Here is a 17,358-nt window from a genome sequence, read left to right on the forward strand (position 1 = left end):
GCCTGGCCTGGCTGTCCCCCCAACTCCAGAGGCCTGGAGACCCCCCCTGCCCCCAACACAAAGTGACTGAGGCAGGCGGAGGGTTTCTTGAAACGCTTTAATGAAAGGGCTGGCTGAAGGCACAGGCCAGGCAAGGCTGGCCGAGAGCGAGGGGGCCTGGGGCCTGGTGGACAGGTGGGCCGGTGCTTGGGCGAGGGCCCCCCGAGCCAGCAGCAGCAGCTAGCGCCGGGGCTGGGCGACCTGGGAGATGGTCGTAGTCCCGAAGAGACCGCTGAGCAGCGCATTGTTGTGGACCGCCATGTCCAGGAGCTCTGGGGTGATGCGCCTCCTGGCGCTGTGACGGGCCTCGTTGCCCGCCAGCTCCAGCACCTTGGCCGTCAGGCACTCGAGGGTGGCGGCCAGGAACACGGAGGCAGACCAACTCAGGCGCTGGGCATAGCGGCCCTCCCGCAGACGGCGCTCCACCTGGCTCACGGAGAAGGTCAGCTCAGCTCGGGCGGTGCGGGAGCGGGCCTGCCTCCGGGGACGGGCCAACCCCGACGACGACCTTCCTCCTCCTCCTGTTGCTGCTGCTGCTGCTGCTGCTCCTCCTCCTCCTCCTCCTCCTCCTCTTGCTGTTGCTGCTGCTGCTCCTCCTCCTCCTCCTCCTGTTGCTGCTGCTGCTCCCCCTCCTCCCCCTCCTCCTCCTCCCCCTCCTCCTCGACGGCTCCTCTGCCTTGGCATGCTGGGCTCAGCTCAGGTGGACTGGGCTCCCTCTGCTCAGCTCTGCTCAGCTCTGCTCTGCTCTGCTCTGCTCAGCTTGACTCGGCTGGACTGGGCTCCCTCTGCTCAGCTCGGCTGGACTGGGCTTTGCCTGGCCCAATGTGATGCCGGTTTAGACACCAACGGTGGGTGCTTGGTGAGTGCGGCAGGTAGTCTGGGTCCAGTGCTTCAGGGCCCCGTATCCTAGCGACCCCCGGCTGCCCCCTCATTGGTCAGCAATGACGCGCTCTGGTGATGTCAGCACTCCCTGGCTGGTCCGCAGTGCATGGGCCTGGGCCTAGACGGGGCGACCAGATGGCCTCCTGGCCTCCTAGCCTCCTCACTGGCCAGGGCCCTCCCATCTTGGCACAGGAGCTCTCACTTTCTGCTGGAGGGGAGCAGTCTAGGGAAGAAGAGGAGGACTGGGGGGTGCGAGTCAGAGGCGTCAAGTATGTCCCATCACAGTGCTGTACCACCGCGAGGACCATCTACTTCCAAGAAACTTACACCGCCCCCCAGAAACACCGGGTACCCCTTAAGCTGTCCGTCGTCCCCCCCCCCCCCCCCCCCCCCCCCCCCCCCCGCTCTTGGGTGTGCGCACCTGCACGCACACACACATTGCTCCTGAGGGCCCCTGGCAGCCACTAACGTGCTTTCTTACCATAGAGAATAGCCTATGCTGGACGGAAACTATACGTGCAATCAGAGTTAAATGTGTGGCCTTTCGTGTCCGACTGCATTCGCTTAGCATGAGGGTTCATCCATGTTGCAGCGCGACCTTTTCACACCTGAATAATACTCCATTGTATGCATACACCACATTTTGTGTATCCACTCATCAGCTGATGGACAGGTGATGACGTACACCTTTTGGCGATTGTGAATAGTACTTCCGTGAGCATTCCTGTTCGGGTTTTTGTTTGAACACCTGTTTAGAATTCTTTGGTGTCTATATCTAGGAGTGGGATTCCTGGGCCATATGGTAATTCAATGCTGAACTTATTGACTAACTGCCAAACTGATTTCCACAGCAGCATTCCAACATCAGTGTGTCAGCATCCTAATTTCTAAACATCCTCAAATAAACTTGCTGTTTTCTCTTTGCTTTGTTTTCTGTATAATAACCATCCAAGCGGGTGTGAAGTGCTTCTTCATGGTCCTTTTGATTTGCATTTCCCAAATGGCTAATGATGTTGTGCATTTTTCCCTGAGCTTCTTGGCCCTTTGTGCATTTGCTTTGTAGGAATGTCCATTTAAGCTCTTTGCCCATTTTTAGAAATTGGGTTGAATGTCATTTTGCTATAGATTTCTTTGTATATTGTGGAAACCCGACCCTTTTCAGATATGTTATGTGATTTGTAAATATTTTCCCCATTCTGCAGGTTGTCCTTTCACTCTCTACATAAGAGTCCTTTGGTGTCTGAAAGATTTCCATTTGGATGAAGTCCAATTTGCAAAAAGAAAATGCTTTTGTGGTTGTGCTTTTGGTGTCATGGTGAAGGAACTGTTGCCTAATCCAAGGTTCACAGAGATTTACATCTATGTTTGTTTTTTTTTCCCTAAGAGTTTAAAAAAGATGGGCCAGGGTTGTGGCTCAGTGGCAGAGTGCTTGCCTTGCACAGGTAGGGCACTGGGTTCGGTCCTCAGCACCACATAAAAATGAATAAACAAAGATATTTTAAAAAGCACCATTCTTATCAAGGATGGGAACGGAGGCCAAGGGTATTCTGTACAAATAAATCCTGTTAAACTAACTCAAGAGAGAGAGAGAGAGTTTAAAAAAGTTTTAGTCCTTACATTTAGGTCTGTGATCCATCCATTTTGAGTTAGTTTTTTATATGGTGTGACACAGGGGTCCATGTTCATTCTTTTTCACGTGTCTGTACGATCATCCCAGAATCATTTGTTGAAGGGATTATTCTTTTTCCCACTACATGTGCCTGTCACCCTTACTTAAAATCAACTATACACAAATATGTGGGTTTGTTTCTGACTTTTAAGTTCTATAACATGAACATATATGTCTATTATGATGCTAATACCACGATTTTTGTATTACTATAACTCTCTGGTAAGTTTTGAAGTTGAGAAGTGTGAGTGCTCCGAATTTGTTCTTCTGTTTTGAGCATGTTTGAGGCATCCAGGTCTTCAGTATTTCCACATGAATTTTAGGATCAGCTTGTCAATTTTTTACAAAGAAGGCAGGTTGGATTCCACCAGGCTTCACCCTGAATCTGTATGTTGCCTTGGAGATTATGGCCACCTTATCAACACTAAGTGTCCCAACCCATCACCATGGAGTACTTTACATTTATCTAGGTCTTCTTAATAACTTTCAGCAATGTCTTATAGTTTTCAGAGTACACGTCTTACATGTGTTTGTTAAATTTATTCCTCAGTATTTTATTCTTTCTGATGCTATCATAAAAGGAATTATTTTCTTAACCTCCTTTTCAGTTTGTTAGCTGCCAGTGTATAGAAATGCAACTGATTTTTGCATGTTGATCTTGGATCCTGTAACTTTGCTGAGCCCATTTATTGGATATTCAAATAGGGTTCGTCCCTTCCCCAACACACATTTTGGTGGATGCTTTAGTGTTTCTATATATCTGGGTTTTCGATGGATGCACAGTACCAGGATGAGGAAGTTTCCTTGTACTTCTACTTTATTGAATTTATTTTTGTGAAAGTGCATTGGATTTTTGTCAGATGATCCTTTTTCTGTGTGATTAAGATGATGGTTGAACCCGTCCCTGCCTCCGCCCCCCCCCCCCAGTTCTGTTAATATGCCATCCTACATAAATTGATTTTTTATATGTTGAGCCAACCTTATATTTGTGGGTTAGATGGTACTTGGTCATGATGTATAATAAATAGTCAACGAACATTTTGTTGAAAGAATAGGAGTGAATCAGGTAAGCTACTTGGAGACAAAGTGTGTGTGTGTGTGAAGGAATTTGTGGCATGATGAGAAGCCAAGGCATTTGGCGGGATTGGGGGGAGCAGCAATTAGTTCCTTAAGGTTGGAGAGTAAGTGCTGGTGGGCCAGTGGTGGTTGATGTAGCTGGAGAAGAGGTTGATAGGAGCCAGGTCATGGAGGCTCTTTTTTGCCATGCTCGGGTCTTGGAATGTCCTATAGGTTATAGTGAACCAACTAATCTAATCTTGGTAGTGACATGAACTGATTTGCTTCTAGAAAGATCATTGTGGTAGCTGTGTGCAGAACAGAGCAAAGAAGATTGAGATTGAAGCTGCTGTAGTATCCCAGTGAGGAAATAATATATATCTCAACTAGGATGATGGCATTGGTAGATAAGACCAGGAGACAGATTCAGTTTTTTGAAGAAAAGTTTAGGTAGTAAAATGCACATAATAGGTACTTTACTACATATTTCTCATAATGGTGAACCTAGCTGGAGACATGATGATTCGTTTCTCCTTCCTTCAACAGATATGCACTGAGTACCTGCTGTATGCCTGGGACTGTGTTAGGAATTGAGGAAATTCCAATGAGCAAATATGGATCACATTCCTTCTTGCAGACTAGCAGAAGATATAGACATGGAACTTGACAATTACAACACTATACTGCGGTAAGTGCTATGTGAAGGTAAGTTTAAGATGCTGTGGGAACACATGGAAGGAGTACCTCATACAGACTTGTGGGGTTGGGAAATGTTCCTGGAGAAATTAAAGAATGAGTAGAAATTAGCCTAGTAGAAAAGTAGGGCATGGGTTGGCAGGGAAAGGGGTTGGGGGGGTGGAGGAGGAGGAGGAGGAAGAGGAGGAGGAGGAGGAGGAGGCGGCGGCAGAGGAGGTGGCAGTGGTGGCGGCGGTGGCCGCCATGGCTGAGGCTCTGGAATGACTCCCTGAGGGTAGAGTGTGGTGATTGTGGACTTTGGAGCCATTATTGGAGATACGGGGTGAAGGAGAACTTGCAGGTATTGGTTGGAAGGTGAGTACGGTTTGGAATATATGAAATTGGAGACACCTGTGGGATAAACAGGTGGAGATGAAGGAGTGAGATCAGGACTGGAAATATAGATTTGGGAGTCATCAGGGTAGTTCTTGAGGCCATGGATGCAGTTCAGATCATGTAGGGAGTGATAAAGGACACATAAAGGAATCAAGGACAACTTCCTTTAAGGGACAGGCAAAAGAAGAAACTAGTTGGAAGGAGACTGGAGGAGTGTCTTCACAGGAAAAGAGGAGAGAGTGAGATCAAGAGTGAGAATGAGAGATCTGGGAGAGAATTGAACCCGAAGGAGAAGGGAGCAAATGTTCAGAAGGAGAACTGAGCAAGAAGTGACAAACTCAGGAACATTTGCTGAGTTTGTGAATGACAAACATTAAGACATAGTCACTGTGAGTCACTGTGTAAGAGCTGCTAGGGGCCTTGGGCAAGAGCAATTTTGGTGGAGGGATTGGGGGTAAAAAAATGACCTGGATTTGTACTAGGAGCTCATGGGGAATTCTTAGACATATTCTTCCCAGTATTGACCAGCATGGTATATTGCCTGTGGTAGAGGAGATTGAAGAACACATCATGTCCAGCTAAGGCTTTCTGCTCAGATACATCCACGACCAAAAATATCATCTTCTCTCCAAGTTCTGTCATCTTCTAATATTCCCTGTTTAAGCACATTGTGCCCAGTTTTTCACATCAGTAACCCAGGAGTCACTTTGACATCTTCCTCTCCTTCAACCCCTCTCTCACAGTTAAGCAGGCACCAAGTCCCTTCGACTCAGCCTGCAAAATGCCTCTCAAATCTACCCATTTCTTGATATTGCTGCTGAAGAGATCTCACCTCTTGGGCACCTTCCCCTGAGCTTGAGCATCTATCTTGTCTGGAGGAAATTCTCCTTCCCTTTGTATTTCATTTTTTCGTTTTTTTTTTCATTTTTAATTTTTTATATATTTTTTAGTTGTTAGTGGTCCTTTATTTTATTTATTCATATGTGGTGCTGAAAATCAAACCCAGTGCCTCACACATGGTAGGCAAGTGCTCTACCGCTGAGCTACAACTCCAACCCCCTTCCCTTCGTATTTCTATAGAGGGCCATGTAAAGCTTTGGATTCTGTTCAGACTCCAGGTTTTAAGAGTTCAACACAGAAAGAATTTCAGGTCATTTGTTTCCCTCCAGAATGAAATTCTAATCTTGCGGGAGGTGGGAAGGACAGGCGAATGCATTATTGCAAACCTTCTCCAGTGATTCTGAGGTACAGCTCTGGTTAAGAGCCCCTGCCCAACACCCTGAGATATTTGAGTGTAAGGACCATGCCCTTCAACTTTGTATTCATTAAATACAATCAATGCCTGATATACAGTCAGTGCTCAGTAAAGGGTCAAGTGAACCAGTGGATACAAGAGCCGAAGAATGATAGGGTCCAAAGAAATGGATGGAGGATATCTTAGGAGTAAGTATGGTCCCTTTATTTTTTTCAGTTGCCTTAGTGTTGAAATGGAAGGAGGCTCCCAGATATTCATGGGATGTCACTTTTGGCAACAATGGACCATCAGTTATCTGGGTTTTCTAGGTGTTTTGTAGCAAGGAGGGATTTCAGATTATGTAGTCTGCAATATTTCCAGAAATAGAAATCATTCCTTTTCCCTCTGATGACCCACACAACACCTGGGAATTCCCATAAAATTCCCAGAAGAGGAGTATGGTGAAGGAAAAACCACTTTCCCTATGTATACTTTGTATGGAACTGCCAGTGAAGCAGTAGATATGGGCAGAAGACACCACTCTCCTGGTGTCTCCTGAGATCTCTGCTCTGACTGGTTTTCATCTGTCGTCTTCTGCCAGTTTTGTTGGGACTCACCTTCCATTTTCTCTCCACACAGGCTTGTTGAAAATGTAGGAGCCAATGTTTCCAACCGTCCCTGCTCCAAACTCTGATGCATACGCACCTGTGTACAGGTGAGCATGTGCACACACGCACACATGCACACACACACACACACACACACACACACACACAAGAAGCACACACTCCTGGGTTCTTGAGGAACTTTCAACAGGAACTTATATTGTGAAAACTTTCATTACTTTTTTTAAAAAAATTTTTAGTTGTAGATGGACACAATACATTTACTTTATTTATTTATTTTTATGTGGTGCTGGGATGGAACCCAGTGCCTCACGTGTGCTAGGCAAGCATTCTACCACTGAGCCACAACCCCAGCCCATTACTTTTTAAAAAGGTGTCTGAAATACAACATTTTGGACACATGGAGGTGCTCCAGCCCCCAGTTTCCTATCCATCTCTTGGAAAGGAGTGAGCAGTCTAGGATGTGCAGGGACACACAAAAGAACATTGTCTTCCGCCATTGCATTAGGCCTAAATATACTTACAAAGCAAAACAGGCAGCTGTGGTGAGGAAGAAAAAGCCCTGGACCAAGAGTTCAAAGGCCCAGGTTAAAGTACTGCCTCTGCCACTTGTTCTCTGGAGTCTGTTTCCTCACCTGTAAAGCCAGAGGAATGGTATTACTTCATATTTACATAAACTCAGCTGCAAAACACTGGTTTAGGTACCCTTGTTCTGAGTTATCACGGACCCCTTGTGCTTACCTGCTATTGACACTGACTGTTAATATGCCTGCCTCCCATGGCAGAAGGAGATCTGCTTGAAGGCAGAAATTGTATGTCTCTCCTCTACTGTGCCCTGCCTTCAGTACTCAGCAGAGTGGTCAGTGAAGTTTGATTGTGCAAATGAAGAACAACTGGAAACTTGTCCATTTTTGTCTTTCCTGTTAAGCTGTTATGTTTCTAAAAGAATAGCTACTGCTTTATGGTCCTCATAGATGGGCTACCAGATAGGGCAAATCTACTTTCATTCTGTGTAAATTTGATGTATGGATGTTCCAAATGATTAGGAGTTGAGTCACTCACCATGTTACCTTACAACTACATTTGTCTTTTTGTGTGTGTGTGGTACTGGGGATTAGAACCCAGGGCTTTGTGGTGCATGCAAAGCAAGCACTCTACCAGCTGAGCTATATCCCCAGTCCTAACAACTACATTCAAAAGCCTGTTAAAATTCTCATAGGAGAATATTTCAGTAGGCTCGCCCCCGCGCCCTGGTTATTCAGTTGCCGATGTGTCCCCAGCACGTTGCATTTCCTCAATAATAACCCTTTACACGTGTGTACCACTGCTTTAAAGATTTGTTGAAAGGTTCGTTTTCATGTTCACTGACTCATAGACTCTTAATAACACCATGAAATAGGCAGGGAAGGTATTCTTACTACCAGTTGACAGATGAAGAAACAAAGGTTCAGACATTACTTGTGTTGCCACGTACCATACCTAGGGCAATTTTGTGTCAGAGCTGGGCCTAGAATGTAAGCAGGTTTCTAATACGAGTCTGGTGTTCTTTATACCACTCATTAGTTCAACACTGTTGCTTTTTGTGATGTTGCCTCAATGACATTTTTGCATCTCACCCTATTCCTGCTTCTCAACTGCACCACCCAGCATTCTCTGTGCTCAACCAGGGCCTCTCCCTCTTTTCGAAACACATCCTCTTGCGATTTCCTGTCTCTGGATCTTTGCATGTGTTTCCACATCTTGGAGGACACCCTAACCCCAATATCACTGCAAGTTGAGAGAAACCCAAGGCATCCTCTTAATTTTACCTCATAGGCCACCTAGCCTATGATACCTTTGCAGATTAGTCCTGCTGGATGAGATCTCTCTACCCTTGAACTCACAGAGCAATCTGTCTTGTTTTGATCTTATCTCCAATGTTGTGAGTCTGCTTTTGCCCTATGACTGTAACCTCCATGAGGCCTGGAACTTTGATTCGTCTTGGTATCTCCAGCACTGTGCACAGTGCTTGGAACACAGTAGTTGCTCAAAAAAAAAAAAAAAAAATGTCGTGTGAATGAGTGGATGGATGAATGAATACTACCTAGCACGACACCGTGGACATTCGAGTTGCAAAATAATAATAGATTAAACTCAGTTTTCAACTAAATCTCACTATTTTCATCCTATCCTAGTGGGGGATAAAGGTTCTTTGTCCTGTCTCAGGCTGTCTCTTCTACTCCCGCTCTGGATTCTAGCGCACTCTGCCTCCCCAGGTACCTCATTCACTCCATCAATGACCTCCTCTCGCCAGGGTCTCTACTCGCTTCCTCTTCTCTGTCTGACTCCCTTCCTTGCAATAACTAACTGGTCTAAAAGTAAGTGCCCTCAACTGGATGGGTGTCTTCCTTCGCCTGCCCCTCACATTATAAACCATGCATCTCATGATAGAGTAACCTGGCTGGGCCTTTTACTGGGGAACCTTCAGTGTCACTGTCCTTAGATATTTTCTATTGGGTTGGTCAGATGGCCCACAGAAGACTCTTTCAGATGCCAGATTTTAGGGGCAGAGTCAGGGAAGAAGACTGGAGGTTCACAGCTTTCAGGATGCATGCATCCACTTAAGCCCCCTGTTTTCAATATGAGAACCCAGCCCTCAACCGGGTTTAGGAATTTCTAGTCCAGAGGCTCTTTCCTTTACACTCTCCAGGGAACGGCACTCCAGATTTCTCTCTGGGAAGGGAGAGGCCAGCCCCTCACTGGCTTTGGCTGCTGGAGGGGATTTGGGAATGAATTTACGTCTTAAACCAGTTTACAGACACACTCATTATTTTGGTGCCTAGCCACCTTCACCTCCACTTCCAAAGTTACATGTTGCAATTTTTGAAGATCCTTGAGGGCAGGTGATGATATAGATTGGCTTTTGGCTTTTCCCACTAAGGTCTCAGGATTCCGACTTTGTGGTCTTCTTGGATCTGCTACATCAACTGCTAGTCATCCACGTGCTTTTCAGCATTCCAACTTTAGTTGCTGCTTCCTTTCCTGTTCTCCCCATCATATCCTCCAAATCCTGTCCCCCTAATCCTTTCAAAAATCATTTTATGGTAGTTTCAGTGGGGGTTCTGAGAGTTAATGAAGCCTCTCAAATGAAGAGGGTTCTGAGAGGCAATTAAGCTATATGTAGAACTATGGGTCCCACCTATACATCACCATGGACATGGGTGTCCACCTGCCTATTTCATTCATTCTCCACACGTGTTTCCCAAGCCACTCTTCCTAAAACTCTGCAGACCTAATTTGTCTCATCAGGCTCTCTGACCATTCTTCTGTTTCGTCTCTGAATCCCCAGATCACCCAAGCCCCCAAACAACTTCCTATCCATAAACCCTCAGGCCTTAAAGGTCAGATACCTTGCCATAGACCTGCACTTCATGACCCCTAGCATTTTCCTGCACCTTTCCAGTTCTGAGTCTCCTAACTTTGCTGCTTCTAAGAAGGCTGTTGATTTCATAGGCTAGCCCCAATCCCTCCTCTTTTCCCAAGTAATGATATTGGCAACAGTGATAAACGGCTAGTGTGTACTGACTGTAAATTATGTGCTGCTCACTATGGTGGATGCTTTCTACCCAAGATCTCAGTTCATTCTGCATCACGGCTTTTAATTTTTTTGTACCCATCCCCTTTTTAGGTAGTTGACATTGCATATGAAGAAACAGTGCCTCAAGGAAGGAAAGCTGATTTCCCAAAATTCGTCAGGCTAATAAGATGGAATTTAAGCCTAGGTCATTCTAAAGTCTGTGTTCTTCTTATAACACTATCCTGCCTGAGTCAAGGCATCAGAGAGGGAGCTAGAAAGCATAATCCAAATGTATACTAAATACCTGAATTGGAGAGAGTGCCCATCACCCAATGGGTAAACTGTGGATAAAGATGGATCTATCAGAGAAAACCTTTACTAACTTCACAAGTTTACACAGCATCCACACTTGTGATCCTCTGTTGTGCACAGGGTAAATGTCCGTGTTTATCTACCCACACGGAAAGTAAGTTAGAACACTACTACAAATCTGTATGCTACACACCAACATGGCTTAAGATGATTTATCACAATTGCAAAAGATGCCTGATTTTTTTTTCCAGAAAGGAAGGTTGGATTCCATTAATCAAGCTAAGACTTTATACTGCATTATTGCCTGGCACAAAAACAGATAGTCATAATGATAAACCCAACTCATCAAGAAAGTGTGCACTCTGTAGTTTGCAAACTCGACTCAGAAAATCAGGGAAGAGTAAAATCCACATGGGAAAGATTTCCATTGACTTCTCATCCAAGATAGTACAGTTAGTTCATGCTATGGAACACTTGGCAGTGATATACTAAATTTAACAAAGTAAACTCAAAAAGGCATGGCCAAGACAAAAACACACGAATGTGATCAGTTGCTTGTCTCCATATTGAAGTGTCAGGCTTGCTTGTCTGGAAGCAAAGCATGGTGGACAGAAGTTAAGCTCCTACAAGGAATAGTGGTCCGAAAGTACTCTGAGCAAGATGGAGGGCAAAAGCCACATTCACTGTGTAAAGCCAAGGACTAGAATGTAGCTGCCCACAAACTTGCCAACCCCTGGCTATAAGTCTGAACAACAATGACAACAACAAAAAAGAACATCTACCAAACTCTGCCAGGGTCTTTGGCTCTGACGAGCTACAGGTGTGTGGGGATGAGGACACAGACAATGTTTCTAGAAAATGTTTTTGAGGTTTTTTGTTTTTTTTTTTTTTTCAAACTACTTGCACAACTAATCTATATATGCTCATGGTTCTTTCAAGATCTTTCTGGAAGAACTGTGAAAGTGGGAATGATGATTATTGTCTGTGAATGGTTGGTTAGACTGTAAGCATGGAAAGGGTGAGGGAGTTAACAAAATTTATTGAGCAATATGGCAGATTAGTTAAAAGAACTGTCGCTGGAGCCACTGTCTTCAGGTTTCTAATTTAAAGTCTGACACTTATTTTAGCCTTGTGACCTTGGGTAAGCCACTTAATCTCTCTTTGCCTCTATTTTTTTGTTGTTGTTTCCATCTGTAAAATGGAGACAGGGTTGTTGTGGAGATTAAGTGCACTTAGAACAGTGTCCAGCACATAGACAGCACTCTGTAAGAGTTGGCTATTATTGTTGGGCAACAATGTGTGCTGTGAACATCTCAGTTTAATAACCACAGAGTTGTTTAAAAAACTCTATGAGGTAGGTGTTTTCTGTTCTGTACCTGTATGAGAGAACTTAAGCAATGAAAAGCCAGACAAAATGACCGAAGTCGCATAACTACAGAATGGCAGAACCTTTAGATGCTGCCTAGTCCAAGGCTTTCACTTCACAGAAGAACAAACTCAAGTTCAAAATAGAAGGGCATGCCTCAAGTCATTTAGTGCCAGAACTGGGCTTAGAAATTCAGCAACAGGCCTCTTCCCTTCAAGTAGTTCTCAAACTTTGGTGTGCATCAGAATCCCCTGGAGGGCTTGCTCAAACAAACTGGTGGTCTCCACCCCCAGAGTTCCTGATTTAGTAGGTCAGGGTGGGACGTGAACAGTTGCATTTCTAAAGAAATTGTCAAATGATGCTGATGCTGCTGGTCTGGGGACCAGACGTTGGGAACCTCCATAGCACACCATAGTTCATACATTCTTTTTTCCTTCTCACCACGGACTCCACAGTCTGTGATCTATAAACACTTACAAAGAAAGGGAAACGGGTGATGAAAACTAAAGAAAAATAAATAGCTCCCAGCAAGAAGGCAAGGTGACTGACCAAGAGTCCTGGGTTTGTGTGGGACTTTTCCAGTTTTAAGAACTGAGGAAACCCCTCAGTCCCAGGCATTCTGAGAGGGTTGGTCATTGTAGACAAAAGCAAACAAAATTTGGTGCCATTCAGCTGCCAAACAGAAAAGGACATATAGAGAATGAGGTAATTTCTGATGAGTTTGTCTGAAAAGGACTCATTCATTTCTTCCTCTCCCAACAAATCTGTATTATGAAACTACTCTTTGTAAGGCACCATGTTAGGTGCTGTGCTCCTGAGACTATTGATCCCATCCCACCAGAGAAGAAAGGTAAAAGTGAGTCTACAGTGAGCTTGGTAGACACAGACCCAGGCTTATATACTCAGAAACACCTGGAATAGGTGTGGGAAGGGAACACCCCACATCGAAACTTTTCAACCATGTTTCAATACATGATCAGCAGTCCAATAATTCCCTTTCTCCCTTTCTTCCTCTGAAGGGAGCACATCATTGAGAAGGATTGATTAAACATTTAGGAAAAGGAGGGTGTGGTAGTGAACTATTTCATTAACAATTCAGGAGAGTCAAGGTAAGGGGAGTCCTTTAGAAAGGGCTTTTAGTGGGTCTGTGGGGTAAAACTGTTTTTCCACATTTTGTCCTTGTCTTTACAGACCCATGAGTATGTCCTTCACTTGTCATAAATCAATGCTAACCTCAGTTATGGTGTAATCTTCAAGGCTAATTTATACAAAACTTCAAAAAAGGCAAATGTCCTGGGGAAGACTAATAGCGACATATTTTAGAGGAGTGCATAATAGCAAAGAGAACTCTTTAAGACCCCAAATTAATTCTCAATCCTTTGACCTGACAGGAATAAAGATTTCAGGGAAGACTCCTAAAGATTCATGGTAAAAATAAAATGCAGAAATATTTTGAGAACACATGTTGGAGCACTGGATGGATCAATAAAACAATGCATAGACTACCAAGTGTTTCCTGGGAACTCACTGAAAAATTCAGATTAGGCTCTATTCTCTGTAAGTTTTCTTCCCTTTATGACTCCTATATTTCTTAATAATATATATCTTTTTCTGTAGGGTGCACCCTGGCCTACATGTTCTTTCATCATTCTGCAGTGCTCAATGTGGTTATTGTACAGCTTCATTTTCAGTGAGAGCCACGGGAACAGAAGCCTCATACATTCCCCACCCATCCCACTTTCACACATCAGTCATTCAAGAAATAAAGGAAAGAAAGCATTAAATATGACCCAGTCACATCTTGGCAATTAACATAATATTTTAAGAGAAGGAAAAATATCATAAATGGAGGAAAACACATTACCTCCTAAGATGCCACCAAATTGCCAAAATACAAGTTTGTTAGTGGTGGGGGGGGGGGTGGCGGGGGAGGGAGGGAATATTATCATGTGGAACCTCAGCAGTCTCTGAAAACCCTAAAAATTTCCCTTATATAACTACCAAAGTGACGGGTTTGCTCCACAAGAACTGTTGTGACTTGGGAGTTTAAGTTCTTCAGAGGTGAGTTAGAGAGAGATGACTCTTTGAAGAAATTAAAACACTATATTTGAATTCAGTTCCTGGGTTATCACTGAGCTTGTGTTACCAAACAATTCCTACAATGTCTACAGTTCTAGGACACTACAAAGCAAAATCTAGGGTTTCAGCCAAACCCTTCAATCCATAGGCCTATGTAAAGGGCTGTCCCAAGGAACCAGTCATCTAGCCCATTGGTTCTCAAAGTATGGTCTAAAGAGTCTTGGGGGGCTGGGTAATCCCAGTGACTTGGGGGCTGAAGCAAGAGGATCGATAGTTCAAAGCAAGCCTCAGCTGAAGCAAGAGGATCGATAGTTCAAAGCAAGCCTCAGCAACTTAGTGAGGCCCTAAGCAACTTAGACCTTGTTTCAAAATAAAAAGGGCTGGGGATGTGGTTCTGTGGTTAAGCACCCCTGGGTTCAATCTCTAGTATGCTCCCTCCCTGCCAGCAAAGATTCTTGGGAGTTTCTGAAGCCCTTTTAGTGGGTCTGTGGGATAAAACTGTCTTTCCACATTTTTACTGGTACATTATATATAATGGTAGGATTCATTACATATTCATACATGGACACAATACAACAATATAATTTGGCCAGTATTGTTGCCCAGTATTGTCCTTTCCCTCCCCTCCTCCTCCCCTTCTGGTACCTTTCCTCTTCTCTACTGTCTCCCTTTAAGTTTCATAAGATACCTCCGCCACCATTCCTTTTCCTTTTCTCCTTTCTAGCTTTGACATGAGAGAAAACATATGAACCTTGACTTTCTGAGTTTGGAGGAATGGCACCCAGCTATACCGCACTCCTCGGTATTTACCCTAAAGAATTGAATTCGTCATACTGTAGCAATACAGGGATGAAACTATTTTACAATAACGGTAAGGTGATACTTTCTTTTTTCACTCCCATCATCTCATCTTTTCCAGAGGTGACATGACATGTGATGTTGTCTCTGATAGCTGAGGGATGTGTGCTTCTGTGTTCTTTAATTTTAAATATTTCTGACTCTCAATATCTAAGATAATTATTATCAATAGATACAACCTAAACTCCAAAACTCTTTGGTATCCTCAATCGTTTTTCAGGGTGTTAAGGTGCTTCTTTCTGAAGAGCAGAGTAAACCCTCTTTGGAGTAAAGAGACAACCTACTGAGCGGGAGAAGTGATTATTTCCAAACAATACACGTGGCATGGGGTTGATATCCAGCATATATAAAGAACCCCAATAACTCGGTTGCCCCAAAACAAATAACCTGATTAAAAATGGGCAATAGGGCTGGGGATGTGGCTCAAGCGGCAGTGCGCTCGCCTGTCATGTGTGTGGCCCGGGTTCGATCCTCAGCACCACATACAAACAAAGATGTTGTGTCCACCGAAAACTAAAAAATATAAATAAATAAATATTTTAAAAAGTCTCTCTCTCTCTCTCTCTCTCTCTCTTAAAAAAAAAGGGCAATAGACCTAGGTCAATGTGACTCAAAGGAAGACATTCAGATGGCCAACAGAGACGTGAAAATATGCTGAGCAACACCAATCATATCAGAAATGCCAGGCAGCGCTACGCCTGACCCCTCTAAGAGGTCAGTTGTCAAAGAAAAAGAAAAAAGAACAAATGTTGGTGAGGATGTGGAGGAAAAGGAACTCTCATACATTGCTGATGGAAATGTAAGTTGGTACGGTGATTATGAAAGACGGTATGGAGGATCTTTACACAATCAAAGGTAGATCTCCCATATGATGCAGCTACCTCACTTCTGGGCATGTATCCAAAGGAAATGATTATGAGCACACCAAAGAGATGCTAGCATGGTCTTGTTTATTGCTGCATTATTCACAATAGCCAAGATATGGAATCAACCTAGATGCCCATGAACAGATGAATGGATAAAGGAAATGTCATACATATGTGCAATGGAATACTATCCAGTCATAAAAGAATCCTATCATTGGTATAAAAATAGATGGGATTAGAGGACATTATGTTAAGGGAAGTGAATCAGATAGAAAAACAAGTACCACATGTTCTCCCTTGTGGATATTAAGACCAAAATTTAGGTGAATTGTTGATTTATCAGTGTTATTTCTAGAATGGATTTCATTCTAACTGTCCTAGTCAGAAGGAAAATTTACCTACTCAGTATTGCTTTGATTTCAATATGGAGAATCAAAGGAATTCTCTATGTTTCTGAAGTATACTTACCAAAATTATCTAAAAAGGCTTAGAAAATGTGAGCTCATGTTATAGCTTGGGGGGAAAGATCTACCCCACTAGATGGTTGACAGAAGCCCCCCTCTCTATAATATGTTCCCATGCTAGAGAAAGGGGCCGCTTCTGTTTCATGAGATGGGATAGAGAGACAATATGAAGTAGATTTTCACACAATATTATTCTGCTGATATGAAATTCTGGTAGCCAAGGTGGCAGGTATGTTCTTAATCCCAATGCTGTCAAATTTAAGCCTGGAGCCCCAAGAGACGAGCAGTATTTAAGACATCATCTCTCGTTAAGTAGCAGCCACACAGTTGGCGGTAGCCAGTGAAGGATTCCCTTCCATGTAGGACTCTCCAGTTGTCTATAAATAGGACCTGTGAATGAATAAAAAGAGAAAACATCATCAGAACAAGGGCAAACCCAAAGAACCCTAAATCAGAAGAGATCATTTAAAAAGCAAAGCGTTAGGTGGTTCTATGGTTATATTCTGTGCGATATTTTTATTTTTAAATTAAGCAGACTTTTGGAAGCCCAGACGGGTGTAACCCTGTAGCAGGATAAATGGAAGTTGCAAAGGCAATAGTAGGTAATAAATGGGCCCTGCACTTGAGGGGTTTGTGTTTCTTGAATAATTGTCCTCTTTTCAAAGCAAATCATGTAGTTTGATTCTTTCGTTTTCTTTTCTACTTCTCACTCTATACTTTCTCAAGGGGTTAAGCTATTTCATTATGTTTTATGAAGATATTCTCCATCCAGAGGAAATAAAGATGAAAAAGAAATGGAATCATGAAGGTGGAGGAACTCTTAGGGATCATGCAATTAAAACCCCTCGTCATTCACATAGAGTCACAGATGTCAGAGATGGGGTGGGGCCTGCTCCCAGGTCATTCAGTGAGTGAGTGGCAGGACCACACCCAGCGCCTAGGACTTTTTTTTTTTCCCTCTGTTTCCTTTGCAACAACACGACACATACTAAACAAGTACCATTATTGATTGATTTGTTTATTTTTATTTCCATTTTAAAAATTTTTTTGGTACTAGGGATTGAACCCGGGCTGCTTTACCACTGAGCTCCATCCCCAGTCCTTTTCATTTTTTTAAAGGATTTTTTTTGACCTTTGTTTTACATATTTTTATGTGGTGCTGAGGATTGAAATCAGTGCCTCACACATGCTAGGCAAGCGCTCTACCACTGTGCTACAACCCTAGCCCACCAGTTTTTAAATTTTTGAGACAGGGTCTCACTAACTTCCTGAGGCTGGCC

The 17,358-nt window shown here is 43.7% G+C and overlaps 2 protein-coding genes and 1 long non-coding RNA gene across 3 annotated transcripts in view; 1 reads left to right on the top strand and 2 right to left on the bottom strand.

Moving 5' to 3' along the window:
• Nucleotides 1–219: 219 nt before the first annotated feature.
• Nucleotides 220–723, bottom strand: LOC143639418 (histone H2A-Bbd type 2/3-like). The gene is made up of 2 exons (XM_077107560.1): nucleotides 675–723; nucleotides 220–518 (listed from the first exon to the last, which is right to left on the bottom strand). The coding sequence occupies exons 1-2, from the start codon at nucleotides 721–723 to the stop codon at nucleotides 220–222; spliced, it is 348 nt and encodes a 115-aa protein (XP_076963675.1).
• A 3,478-nt stretch (nucleotides 724–4,201) lies between these two features.
• Nucleotides 4,202–17,056, top strand: LOC143638828 (uncharacterized). Its single transcript, XR_013154640.1, has 3 exons — nucleotides 4,202–4,334; nucleotides 6,591–6,666; nucleotides 15,334–17,056. It is a non-coding gene; the product is annotated as an uncharacterized LOC143638828 (long non-coding RNA).
• Nucleotides 15,682–17,358, bottom strand: part of Tmlhe (trimethyllysine hydroxylase, epsilon) — a 75,511-nt gene continuing 73,834 nt past the window's right edge. Inside the window, exon 8 of the mRNA XM_077106757.1 lies at nucleotides 15,682–16,468. Within this exon, the coding sequence (XP_076962872.1) occupies nucleotides 16,337–16,468 (132 nt within the window). The 3' untranslated portion in view covers nucleotides 15,682–16,336. The remainder of the gene's footprint in view (nucleotides 16,469–17,358) is intronic.

The sequence above is a fragment of the Callospermophilus lateralis genome, chromosome X (assembly GCF_048772815.1).
Source record: "Callospermophilus lateralis isolate mCalLat2 chromosome X, mCalLat2.hap1, whole genome shotgun sequence".
Taxonomy (NCBI): Eukaryota; Metazoa; Chordata; class Mammalia; order Rodentia; family Sciuridae; genus Callospermophilus; species Callospermophilus lateralis.

Coding starts and splice junctions, on each gene's coding strand:
- LOC143639418 (XM_077107560.1), bottom strand. CDS start 723: ATGCCAAGGCAGAGGAGCCGTCGAGGAGGAGGGGGAGGAGGAGGAGGG. Junction 519..674: donor AGGGGGAGGAGGAGGAGGGG/GAGGAGGGGGAG, acceptor CCCGTCCCCGGA/GGCAGGCCCGCTCCCGCACC.